The sequence below is a fragment of the Pleurodeles waltl genome, chromosome 1_1 (genome assembly GCF_031143425.1).
Source record: "Pleurodeles waltl isolate 20211129_DDA chromosome 1_1, aPleWal1.hap1.20221129, whole genome shotgun sequence".
NCBI lineage: Eukaryota > Metazoa > Chordata > Amphibia > Caudata > Salamandridae > Pleurodeles > Pleurodeles waltl.
This window is the reverse complement of record NC_090436.1, coordinates 381,812,518-381,824,796: the sequence shown is the minus strand read 5'-3', so window position 1 is coordinate 381,824,796 and position 12,279 is coordinate 381,812,518. Positions and strand designations below refer to the sequence as shown.

Here is a 12,279-nt window from a genome sequence, read left to right as displayed (position 1 = left end):
CACCACAAAATATAATTACATTTCTTATACCTATCTATTTAGGTTTACAGGCCCTTCAGGTAACTCATGACGGGGTAGGTGGCTATAGTCAAGAATAGATAATTCAGTTAAAATACATTATCTGTTTTTTTTCCCCCAAAAAGAGAAATGGACAAAAAGCATTCAGACTTACGCAGAGTCGACGCCGCGTTCTTCTAAGTTTGTCCTGAGAGAGTGCCCCAACTGAATTCTGTAGAAATGGTGAAATAACACAGGTTAAGGTAAATTTTAGTGGCTAAAACTGTGCATTTTCAGATAGAATTTGGTGCATCATAACAAATGTCATTATAGTTGTGCTATAAAAAGGTTGCATGTATCAAAACGAATGTTGTTATCTAGCACTATGATTGCTACATCTATAGGATATACCTCTAATAGGAAATCAAACATACAAAAAAAACTTTTCATTCATGTGCTAATAACACGGTATTAATGGAAAAGGGAAAACAAAATACTGAAGAGAGAGGGTGTTTGAAAATCTCATAGGACTGAACCTATGACAGAGGACTGGGGCCTCCTTAGCAGAGGTGGTTCTAGACGAAACTTCCATTGCTCAGAAGATACTAGCACATAAGGAGTGCGCAGTTCGCCACCCTCTCATCTGCAGAATCTGGGGACTCAGCACTTTTTATATTACTGGACCTTTTGGTTTCCTTTGGCACTCTTTACCACCCCAAGTGGCAGAAGAGACTAGTTGGGTGTCTAACTTGGCTTGACTCATTTTATCGGATTGGAAGGCTTGAGTTAGAATGAATCAGTACCTTGCCAATTACCCGAGGGGTCCCTCAGGTCTCCTGTGTATCTCTATTTTGAATGTCTATGTACAGCCTCTGCACAATTTATTGGTCAATATAGGTGTTAATGTTCATTGTTATGATGAAACAAAGGTTAGGTGCCACCTATCAAATGACTAGAACTCAGTAGAAAGTAGTTAAGAGTTTTTGAAGCAAAAACGCATTAACAAAAACTGTCTGGCCCCAAATGCCACATTTTTCTGTTAATTGGCACTGGGCACTACATTGGTCTTTCCTGGTAGGAACATTTGAAATTAGGTGTAAGGGAGGGTTAATATATCAGGAGTGTGATCTGATGAACAGATGACAATAAATGTCATGTTAGTCAGATCATCTAATACTCTCAAGTACTTTGTTCAACTCCAGCAGAAAGCCAGCAACCTGCTGTTGTGGCAAATCTATCCTACCATCACAAAAGCAACTGTATGTTCAAAATTCGATTATGGTAATGTGTTGTTGGCTGGTACCTCACAATCAAATGTTGGAAAGCTGCATGGCATGTACAACCTGGAATTAAGAATAGTATTCAATCTTCCCACTACTTTGCACACCGCTTAGGTAAGTTGCACTGGCTGCAAGTGGCCGATGGTACGACTTGTAATACTCACATGGTTCATGGCTTTATATGGCGGTGCTCTTGGCTTACGTAAAATAGAGTTTCACTTCCACCTGGCCCAAACGTGCCTTAAGATCAGCTGGGAAGCAGATTCTGATACCTCCAAAGTGCGGTAGTAAGAAGCTCTATTAGAACTTGTTTCCAAATAATCTCAGCTGTACCTAACAGTTTATCCCGCAAAAGACTCATCTATTTGAATAATAATAATAATGTATGTTTAGCAATATTTCAGTGCCACGCTTCCCTCTGATTTTTTGTGCATTATAAATATTTGATTTTAACAGCAAAATGCCAAAGTGGTCACCACGGGAACTGTTGTATAATAAGTTAATGAGGCTACATGCAGGAAAGCAGTAGCAAGAAAAGCCACATGTTTGAAAATAAGTGGTGCAGCCATTCATAACTGAGAATGGATAAGACCTACAAATCTCATTCAAGATGAAATCCCAATCATTAGAATTGCAAAGTGAATCTGTGAACTAGAAAGGGCTTGTTCACTCTGGAGCTAATATAAAGATAAGGCATTGCTCCAATTTATTCTTGCTCTTTGGCCATGAAATGAGGAAGATGAACTTAGCTAATTACGGGAAGTTATACAGATCTTTCGCTGGTGTCTTTCGTAGATTTGTATACTTGAATCATGTAAGTACAAAACATCCAAAGCTGGAGACTGTGGGCAAGTTTAAACAAATCTCCAGAACCAGGAGAATGAAAAGACATCCACTGCAGAGTCTCCAATCAACCCCAGTTGCCAATGCCTGTTGGTGTAGAACCAGAATCCAGGACTTGGGCAAATCTATCTAGTTGAAGTTGTCCCCAGAGTTGAAAGTCCATGTTTAGTCACCCCTGTTCCAGCTCTGACTTATGTCAATTACCTGCTGATCTGCTCAGAGTGCCAGCCCACTGGCAAATGCTTTGTTTTCACAGATAGAGAGTAACCAATAGCTAGTTCTAAAGTAGTCGTACTTCCTCCAACAGGTTTGGAGATCTTGTGCCCCGTGCATGTCCAAGTAAAATATCGAGGTAGTGCTGGCTGCCTTGTGGAGCATCAATGCCCCCATATTCCATGGTATGATGCTTGCACACCCATCCTGATACCTCATAGTTTCAAAAGGCTGATTTGGAGTTGTGTCTCATGCGGCTTACACTAACCCCACATGGACATTTTTTGCTTTAGGGTGCTCCAGTCATCAACTGACGCATCTGTTTCAAGATTAAGTTGAAGTCTGAGACCTGAAACTGGAGCCTTACGGAGGCATCTGTGGCACCACAATCAAATTGCTTCTCTTATTTGGCACATTATCAGTATCCCATTCTCTAAAAAAAACAGCGATCTGGTGTGACCGTTGGCTCAGCTCCTTCTCCAACAGTCCCACGTAGAAGCAGCAGTGGGAGATGCAAGACATGCAGGAAAACATTACCCATAGCACTGTTTTGAGCTCCTGCACCATGGAGGTTAACACTGCAAGGAAAGTCTGGGCGGTCGACAGAATTTGAGGAATTCACTCTTGTGGGAGGAAGGACTTGTTCACTGCTGTTTCTAAATATTCCTCCAGGAATTGAATGTGCATGGAGGGTTCCCAAAAAAAACTATTTGTTTATTGTCAGGCTCAACCTACAAAAAGGTATGAGACTGTAGATTTTTGGGTCATTTGATGACCCCTACTACTGATCAACTAATCTGGATATGGGAAAACCAGGAGACCCTGGCATTATAGAAGTCAGTGCTTAGTGCAAGGCACGTTTTAAGTATTAGTGGCTGATTTTGGACTGAAATGCATGACACTGAATTGAAAATGGATAATTGCCACATTGAATTTTAGGACGTTATGGTCAGAGTGACCCTACGACTGACATTTGGAGAGGGGCGTGGCCAAGATGGCGACCGGAGCGGCAGCATAAACTGCCGCTCCGATCCCTGGCCCGAAAAAACATCCTGTTAGAGGCGACCGGGCCCCCCCTGGAGTGGGTCCGCCCGTCGATAAGTGTGTTGCCCGGGGGCTGCATCGATGCCCGCGGCCGGAAATGGGCTACCGACACACAGTTGGCACTCGGCTAGATCGCGGCCGGCACCTGATTTTCAAACAACACGCTCGCAGAGGGCGCTGCACAGTGCCACTAGCGATCCGAAGCTGGAGCGCGGGCTTGCGCTCTGCCGATGAGGAGCACCATCGTTGATTTTACCCGGAGGTGAGAAGCGGTGTGGCGCGCCGGCCGGTCGCGAACACTCTGGTGGGGTGGTGCCGACCAGGCCACCTCCGTTACAGCGTCATCTTCATCGGGTTAAGCCCTGCCGAAATAGGCTTACCCGTTCGTCACCCAGCGAATGGGGCTCTCCGTGCCGGAGCTCCCCCGCTAACTTGTGGCAACACGGCGTCCCGCGGCCGGCCCGGAGGTCGGGCCGCACGGGATACGCCTCCTCTCGTTGGGGCCCGGGTTCGCGCTGCATGGATGGAGGGCGCCACCGCGGATTCTACCCGGAACTGAGCGCTGGCATTGCACGCCAGCCCGTGTGGGACATATCGGGAGGGCGGCGGCGGCTGGAACTTCTTTGCTACAACGTGGCCCCTCGCGGGTGGAGACCTGTCGGGGTGGGCCCCCCGCTCCACATTCAACGAGGTAGGCAGCTGGCGAGGGTGTCCATGTCCTGGCTCCCCCCGCTTACCTATATCTACACCGCGCCCCGCCCCGCCCAGTGGCTGGACCACGCAAAACGTCGCATCAACAGGCCCAACAAGCTGCGGCCAATACTCTTAAGCACTGCATCCTCTGCAAACAACAGCACCTAACTCTGCCATAAAAGGCCCACTGGTGCGCAGGAAGCGCCGCGCAGCGGCACATCGCATTAGGGCGCATACCCCGAAAACTTACTTTGTGGCGTTGTTGAGTGGTGGCATCAACCTGTGGCATTCCCGCTCCCTGCATGGAGTGGCCTGCGGGAACAGGTTCACAAATTAATCGGTCCCAGCGTTGCAGGCTGTGCCGAACTATTACTCGCGTCCAATCAAACGCACTGATTCGACGTGGATTGCTGCACTAGCACACGGTGCCACAACCGTAGTCCCTGCTGTACGGATCCTTGCCCTGTATTGGCCCGAGCTCCACCTCTGGGGGACCGAGGTGTCAAGAACTCAGCTATTTGTGTGGGGAAAAAGCGCACAACGGATCTGGCCGTTTACGCGAGAAGAGCCTATCGGTGACAGTCATCGAGTCGTAGTGCGTACACGCATGAATCACCTCCCTTGGGACACAAGATAACCAGTGCAGCTGCAACCTCCATTATACTGCACAGTGTACTGCCCCTATCCCACTAGACCTACAAATTCACACCAGCACCGTAATTATTAAGATCCACAAGTGAGAGTAAATGTGCCAGGCTACTATTCATCTACAGTTTTGTTTGGTCCTCGCCTTACTCCTCCTCAACACCCAGGCTGAACTGGCAGGACACTTGACTTGGCCGCACACACTGCTTCGTGCTTTCTCAACACGCTAACGTCTAAAGCACTCCCGCACTTGCCAAATGGTCAAATCAAAAACCCCACGAGCACCTATGGGCAAGATGGACCACGCCACCTCATCCTCCTCAGAGCCCTACGCCACCACGCAAGTGGCTTTGCAGAAGCTAGAACTCACCCTGCAATCACACACATCACAATTTGAAAAGATACTACAAGCCATTCTAGACACTAAAACTACTCTAGAGGCTAAAATAGGTTCGGTAACAGAAGATCTTAACATACTTCGCACTGACCAACACGCACTAGCTGATAGAGTAACCGAACTTGAAAAAGACACTGTAACCCTGCCCCGCTCCGTGAAAGATCTCCAATCGCAACTAGCTCATTTATCAACAGAGGTGGATTCTTTAAAACGCAGAGCTGAGGATGCAGAAGGCAGATCTCGCCGCAACAATATCCGTATGGTGGGATTCCCCGAGCGGGCCGAGGGCCTCAGTGCTGAACTATTTATAGAGAAATGGCTCACTGATACTATTCTCAAAGATAACATCCCGAAGTTCTTTTCTGTCGAAAGGGCACACAGGATTCCCGCCAGACCTCCCCTACCTGGCTCACAATCACGTCCGCTTATAGTAAGACTCCTTAATTACCGTGACAGAGACCTTATCCTACAGTTATTCCGCAAATCTGGCCCGGTAAGCTTCGAAGACGTTGTGATTACAGCCTACCCAGATTTTACAGCAGAAGTACAGAAGAAACGCAACTCTTTTTACCATGTTAAGGCATGTCTCCGAAAACACAACATTAAATATGCGTTGATGTTCCCTGCCAGACTCCGGGTATAAGATGACACTCGTACACTCTTTTTTACTTCTCCGGAGGACACCTGGACCTGGCTACATGCCAAGGGTCTAGCTGACCCGTTAGACACAAATGCTTTGGGAGACAATAGACCCTCCTCCACGCCGAGTCGGAGACAGCGCAAAAAACAAGGCGCGAAGCCCTCGCCTGAACAAGCGCAAACTGAACGCTCCCGGCTCCTGCGGGCCACATCCAGATTCGTTAACACGTCACCAACTGCTTTCTCTATACAAGCGGACGTCGAGCAGGAACAAGATGCAAACTCTGACTCAGCTGAATCCACACGTGGTCCTACCCTCACACCACGCACAGCGGACGATATCTGCTAAGTAGTTGGGTTCTACTTGTTCTTACAAATTGAGGATAGCATCACAATTCTACTACACCTCCTTCTGGGCGCCGTTGACGTCTCCCTACTACGTAGCGTGCTTCGTTTGTGCCCCTGGGCGGCGCACTCTGCATCACAAGTGAATCGGGCAGGGTAAACCCATGACTCTGCACCAATGCTCCCCGACGCCCCCCTGTTCCATATGGACCATTCTCTCGAGCCAGCAATTGCTGGAATTGATTTCTATCTTTTAATTCAGTTGTCATTATATTTTGTTTTAGTGTGCACCTTTCTATTTAGTTGTTGGTTCTGTCACATGCTAGTTAATTGTAAATGCAGCAGCAAACGTACATGTCATAATTATTATAGTAACAGGATTACAGCTCACAATATTGTAGTCACCAGCGGCCCAATCTTAGCGAGCGAGCATCACAATGTTTTCATGCCGTGGTCAGCAGACACCCATTCCCTTGGATACACGAAAACCACAAATATATCATGGCCACTCAAACTCATCAAAGCATTGTAAAATACAAGGTGCTCACGTGGAATATTAGAGGTATGGCAACTCCACGGAAGCGACAAAGGGTTTATGCCTTTCTCAAGAGGCATCAGATACACATAGCTCTACTACAAGAGACACATCTCTCTAAAACTACGCTAGAAAACACGCGCTCGAAATGGAAGGGGCAATTGCATGGCACAACTTCTTCATCATTTGCCCGCGGGGTGGCGATCTGGATCGCCCCCGGGGTCCCATTTACCGTGTCTTGTACACAATGTGACTTAAATGGTCGGCACGTGATAGTTGAGGGCATACTGGATGGGTCCCCTTTAGCCCTAGTTGCACTGTACTCCCCAGATGCAAACCAGCGCGATTTCCTATCCACACTTTCTACTGGTAACCTTAATGACCCCGCGTTGGAATGCGTTTGGGGAGGGGACTTCAACAGTGTCTTAGATACTCAAATAGACCGCTCGTCCCCCCGCTTACCTCAGCTCCTTCCAATCGCGCCTCTCAAGCACTAGCAAGTTGGGCTTTAAATAACGGCTTGAGGGAGGTATGGAGGACGGCCCACCCCACCCAACGGGAATACTCTTATTATTCCCCTGTACACAAGTTATATACCAGAATAGATATGATTTTTGTATCCGCAGCTGTAATTCAGAAAGTGTGCAGGTCTGAATACTTAGCGCGCACTATATCAGATCATAATCCTTTATGTGTAACAATGGCCTGGGGTCACATGCACACTCGTATACCAACATGGCGATTGCAGCCGGAAGCTCTTTTAGACCCCCCCTTTCAAACAGATATAGCTAAAAAATTAGCCGATTACTTCCTGCTAAATAAAAACACAACATCATCCCGCTCTATAGAATGGGACGCCCATAAAGCGGTGATACGGGGACACTGCCTTGCAGCCACGGTGGGGGTGAGAAAAGCACTTACCAAAGAACTACAAACATTAGAGGTAAAAATCCGCAATGCAGAGAATGTGGTTGTCAGGGACGAGTCCATACTAACAACACTGAACTCGCTCAGGGCTGCTCATAACGAAGCAGACACCAGACTAGGCAAACATGACTACAGACATTATATGGCAAGACAGCACGCTGAAGGAGACAGATCCGGTAGACTATTAGCCTGGCTGACCCGACAGCCCTCACAGCCAACGCCTATCGGCGCGATACACCTAAACCCCGACGTTCTCGTCAACACTCAGTCAGGCATCAACGAAGCCTTTTCCATATATTACCGCACACTTTACACGTCTCCTCCCCCTCCGCCGGAATCACACCTAACTGATATACTACAACTTATCCTCGATAATACCCCTACTCTGGATGGCCCCATTACTATTGAAGAACTGCGCTTAGCTTTGGCGCAAATGGCGCGCAGCAAAACCCCCGGATCGGATGGACTTCCGGTGGAATACTTTAACTCCCATGCGAATCATCTCCTACTCCCGCTCGTAGAGGTGTTCAATGAAGCGTACCATAACTTACAACTGCCAGATTCTATGCGCGAAGCTTTAATAGTTGTCCTTCCAAAAGCTGGTCGGGACCCCTATGATGTTAAATCATACAGACCGCTCTCCCTCCTCAATACAGACTGCAAACTATTAGGGAAAATATTAGCGAATAGGCTCCTCCCCTACTTACCAAGTCTGATACATCAAGACCAATCCGGCTTTATTCCTGGTAGGAGCACCTTCCTAAATATTAGGAGGCTGCTCCATATAATGCACAGCAACACAAACACCGAAGCGGTCGCCCTCTCCCTAGATATTGAAAAAGCGTTTGATACACTAAGCTGGAATTATCTTCTTTGCACACTCAAGGCGTTCGGTTTTGGACCTGGCTTCATCAGCTGGATCAAAACGCTATACTCTAAGCCCACAGCACGAGTAAAAAATGGCCGCATTATTTCCGAAGCATTCCCCATAAGCAGAGGCACCAGACAAGGCTGCCCATTGTCCCCCTTGTTATTTGCCATTGCCATGGAGCCACTGGCAATTAAACTACGCAGCTGCGCACATATGTGGGGCATCCTGGAATCTAACACCTATCATATTATATCCCTATATGCAGATGATGCCCTGATTTACTTGCGTAATCACTCTACCTCCTTGGCAAAAGTGCTGAAATTGTTGGACTCCTTCGCCCTCGCCTCTGGACTGCACGTCAACTGGTCCAAGTCCAGTATCTTCCCTCTTGTCTCCATCCCGGCTGACACACATACAACACTACCGCAGTATAAACTACCGTGGTCACATACAACCATTAAATACCTCGGGGTGCAGATTTATCATTCTATTATAGATCTAAAAGAGGGCAACATTGACAGAGTATTGAGCTCCATCCGCAGCTCGATACCATTCTGGAGCTCACTCCCCTTATCCCCGATGGGCCGGGTAGCAATAGCCAAGATGCTTATCCTCCCGAGGTTCCTATATTATTTCACTGCCCTTCCAGTGTGCCTGCCACGCTCCTTCTTTAGTAAATTGCATTCAATACTAACCGACCTACTATGGGGCAAAGATAGACGCAGAGTAGCGCTGACCATAACACAACATCCGCAGGAAATGGGCGGGCTGGGCATGCCCAACCTTGAAAGATACTACGCAGCCGCACAATTGTCGTGGCTGTCTGCATGGCTTCGTGATGTCCCTTCCACCGAGGGCGTAATGCCGCAGTCATGTATGGCCCCGCAAGGGCTACTGCCTACATTGTTATCTACCCCTCACTCCCTATCCTCGAAACTCATACTGATGGAGGCAGCTCGCTTTTGTTGGCGCAGATATGTCCAGGGCAAGGCCCCCTCCCCCCCTTACTCACCCTTGCTACCGCTGTTTCAATTGCCGGGCACCCAAATTATTTCAACACATCATAACACACGTGACATAAATACACTGAAGGTGGGCGATCTATACTCCAATTCCGCGCTGTACTCCTTTACGGAACTGGTGTCTGCCGGGGTGATGCACAATGGGGCCTTTTTGACATACAGCGCCATTAAACGGCTGCTAAATAAGCTTTGGGGTCTCGGCAATGACGAACCTCCTGAGTCCCCATTGCTCACCACTATCCTTACAATAGGTAGCGCAAAAGGAACAATAACTAAAATATACAAAATACTATTAGCAGCAGTCTGTACCACCCTGCCGCACGCTAAGGCACGCTGGGACATGGTCCTTTCTTCACCATTACCACAAAAAACCTGGATCGCAGCTCTTGCAACGATCAAATCAATATCCCGGAATCCTCGCTTACGTTACACCCAATTCAATTATATCCACCACTCTTACTTATCCCCAGCCCGCATTCTAAGAATATACCCGAACACAACTCCGACATGTCCAAGATGCGCTACCCCAGCAGCCGACTTTTACCACATGGTTTGGAGCTGCCACTCAATAAACTCGGCCTGGCACCGCGTCACAGACGTCACAGCAGACATCTCATCCCTTGCATTATCCCCCACACCAGAGTCCTGCTTATTGGGCGTACGTCACCGTACTAGAGGAGATAAACAGATACACAGATTCATAGACCTAGCGTTTGTTGTCTTCAAACGTCTGATTGCAACACATTGGAAGGCTCCACATGTCCCATCCCACCTGGTTTGGCTACGAGACTTACACAGTCGCTCACAGGCCGAGGCGCAGACACTCAATCTACTACAACGCAAAGGTCTCATCGAGGAGGGCCCCGAAATCTGGAACACCTTCGTGGTGGCAATAGAAGCGCGTGATGACTTGCACCCCCCGTGAATAGTGCACCATACATAACTCTTACAGCCAGGTGGATACGGTCAGCATGATACTTGAACTGCCTCAATCTCATTTGTTGTCATTGCTGGCATTCTCATTCTTATCCTCAAAGTATTAACGTAACACACCAGGCTGTTTTCACTGCGTGCAAGACTTTACGCAGGTCAAACCCAGCTCATTCAATGCCAATTCTGCTTAGCATCCCGTTGCAATCCGCAAAACATAATCCTCGTCCCACTTCTGTCCTCTGCTCTACACACTCTTACATATATCAGCTGTACTCCTTCCTCTAACCTCTCCTTACCTCTGTCAGAGGTAGCAAATATCATAAATGACATTAACCGCGCTTAGCTGCATTGTTACTCGGCAAGTAGTTGTCGTACAGTATTTAAGCTGAATGTCTCTTCTTTTTTTGCTCTGTTAGCAATATCTTATGTTTGTTTATAGCTTGATTTCTCCTTTCTCTCTTTCATACAAGTCACTATGTAATAAGGCCGTGCAAGTTTATATATGTAGGCAAATAATTCGATAAATCATTAACAGCCAATGTACTGGTATGTGAATGTTATGCTTAATAAACAGATTTAAAAAAAAAATGACTGACATTTGGAAACACAAGTAACAGCATTAGAAACAGTTTTTTCAGGTATATCATAAAGTTTCTTGCCCGTAGGTGTAGTTTTGCAGCTGGAAGAATTTTCTGGATTTACATGCTGTGCACTATTCCGCCCTTTGTGATTGGATCCTAAACTCTCCACTCTTTTGTAGTCCTTCCCTTTTGATTTTTTGTTTTTGGTGGGCGTCGACGGAACCACCATTTGGTGTCCCATTGAGACGTCGTCCTACTTCCTTCAGATGTTGCCACCTTTGGTTGCTATCTTCAGTTTCTTTTTTTCCCCCCCTTATTACTTTTTTTTCTTTTCATCTTCTTGGAGGAGGTGGGTGGTTCGCTTGTGAATCCAGAAAATTCTTTAAGCTGCAAAACTAGAACTACAGGTAAGAAACTTTACGTATTGCAGCGTGAACCTTTTCTGTAGTCACATGCTGTGCATTAATTTTAAAGCAGTTTTACTCCTGTGGTGGTTGGATTGAAGATGGGCAATGATTTGTAAACAGATATTGTAGCACCCTCTGATCTACTTGGGCTTCTTTGTTCATTTGGATATCAATACAATAAAGTCTTGTGAACATGTGTACTGATGACCATGTTGCTGCCATTCAGATTTCCTGTAGTGGAGCATTTACTAAAAAAGCAATGGTTGCTCCTTTCGTCTGTGTAGAGTGAGCACCCTGGTGCCCTCCATAAGATTCCTCCCGCATTTGTATGGCACAATTGGATTGGGTGCTGGCATTCTCCTTGGTGGAGCTATTCTTTTAGCCCCTTCTAGGAATCTATTTACTACTGGTGCTGCGAAGAAACTTCTTTTTATATATATCCCTTGTGTATGCCACTAATCCTTCTAGATGAACCTTCAAGGATGTATACCTAAGACCTTCTTGTAAGAGATGTGTTAGGTATTTTAGAACTGTCTTCGCTTGTGCGTTTCTTCTTTAATCGTTTCTTACACACCAAAGTGAATATCTTTTCCATGTTGCCATATAACACTATCTTGTTATTGGTGTTCTTGCTTCTCTCAATACTGCCATTGTCTTTTTGGGTAACTTTAAATATCCAAATTCTAAGTCATCAGGAGTCATGTCGTTGGGTTCTAGTATTCTGCCTGTGGGTGTAAAACCTTCCCTCTTTCCTTGAACAACAGATCCTGTTGTCTTGGTAGCCTTTGAATTCTTCCTTGAATTAATTGCATTATCTCAGAGTACCAGGTTTGTCTTGCCCATTGCGGTGCAATTATGTTAGGGTCATGTGACTCCTCTTAAATTTGTTGATTACTCTGTGCAACAA

The 12,279-nt window shown here is 46.7% G+C and overlaps 1 protein-coding gene across 2 annotated transcripts in view; it reads right to left on the bottom strand.

Moving 5' to 3' along the window:
- CENPH (centromere protein H) overlaps positions 1–12,279 on the bottom strand; it is a 322,688-nt gene that overhangs the window by 175,075 nt on the left and 135,334 nt on the right. For both annotated transcript variants that reach the window (XM_069223100.1, XM_069223109.1), the window contains exon 5: positions 173–229. In XM_069223100.1, the coding sequence (XP_069079201.1) occupies positions 173–229 (57 nt within the window). The remainder of the gene's footprint in view (positions 1–172; positions 230–12,279) is intronic.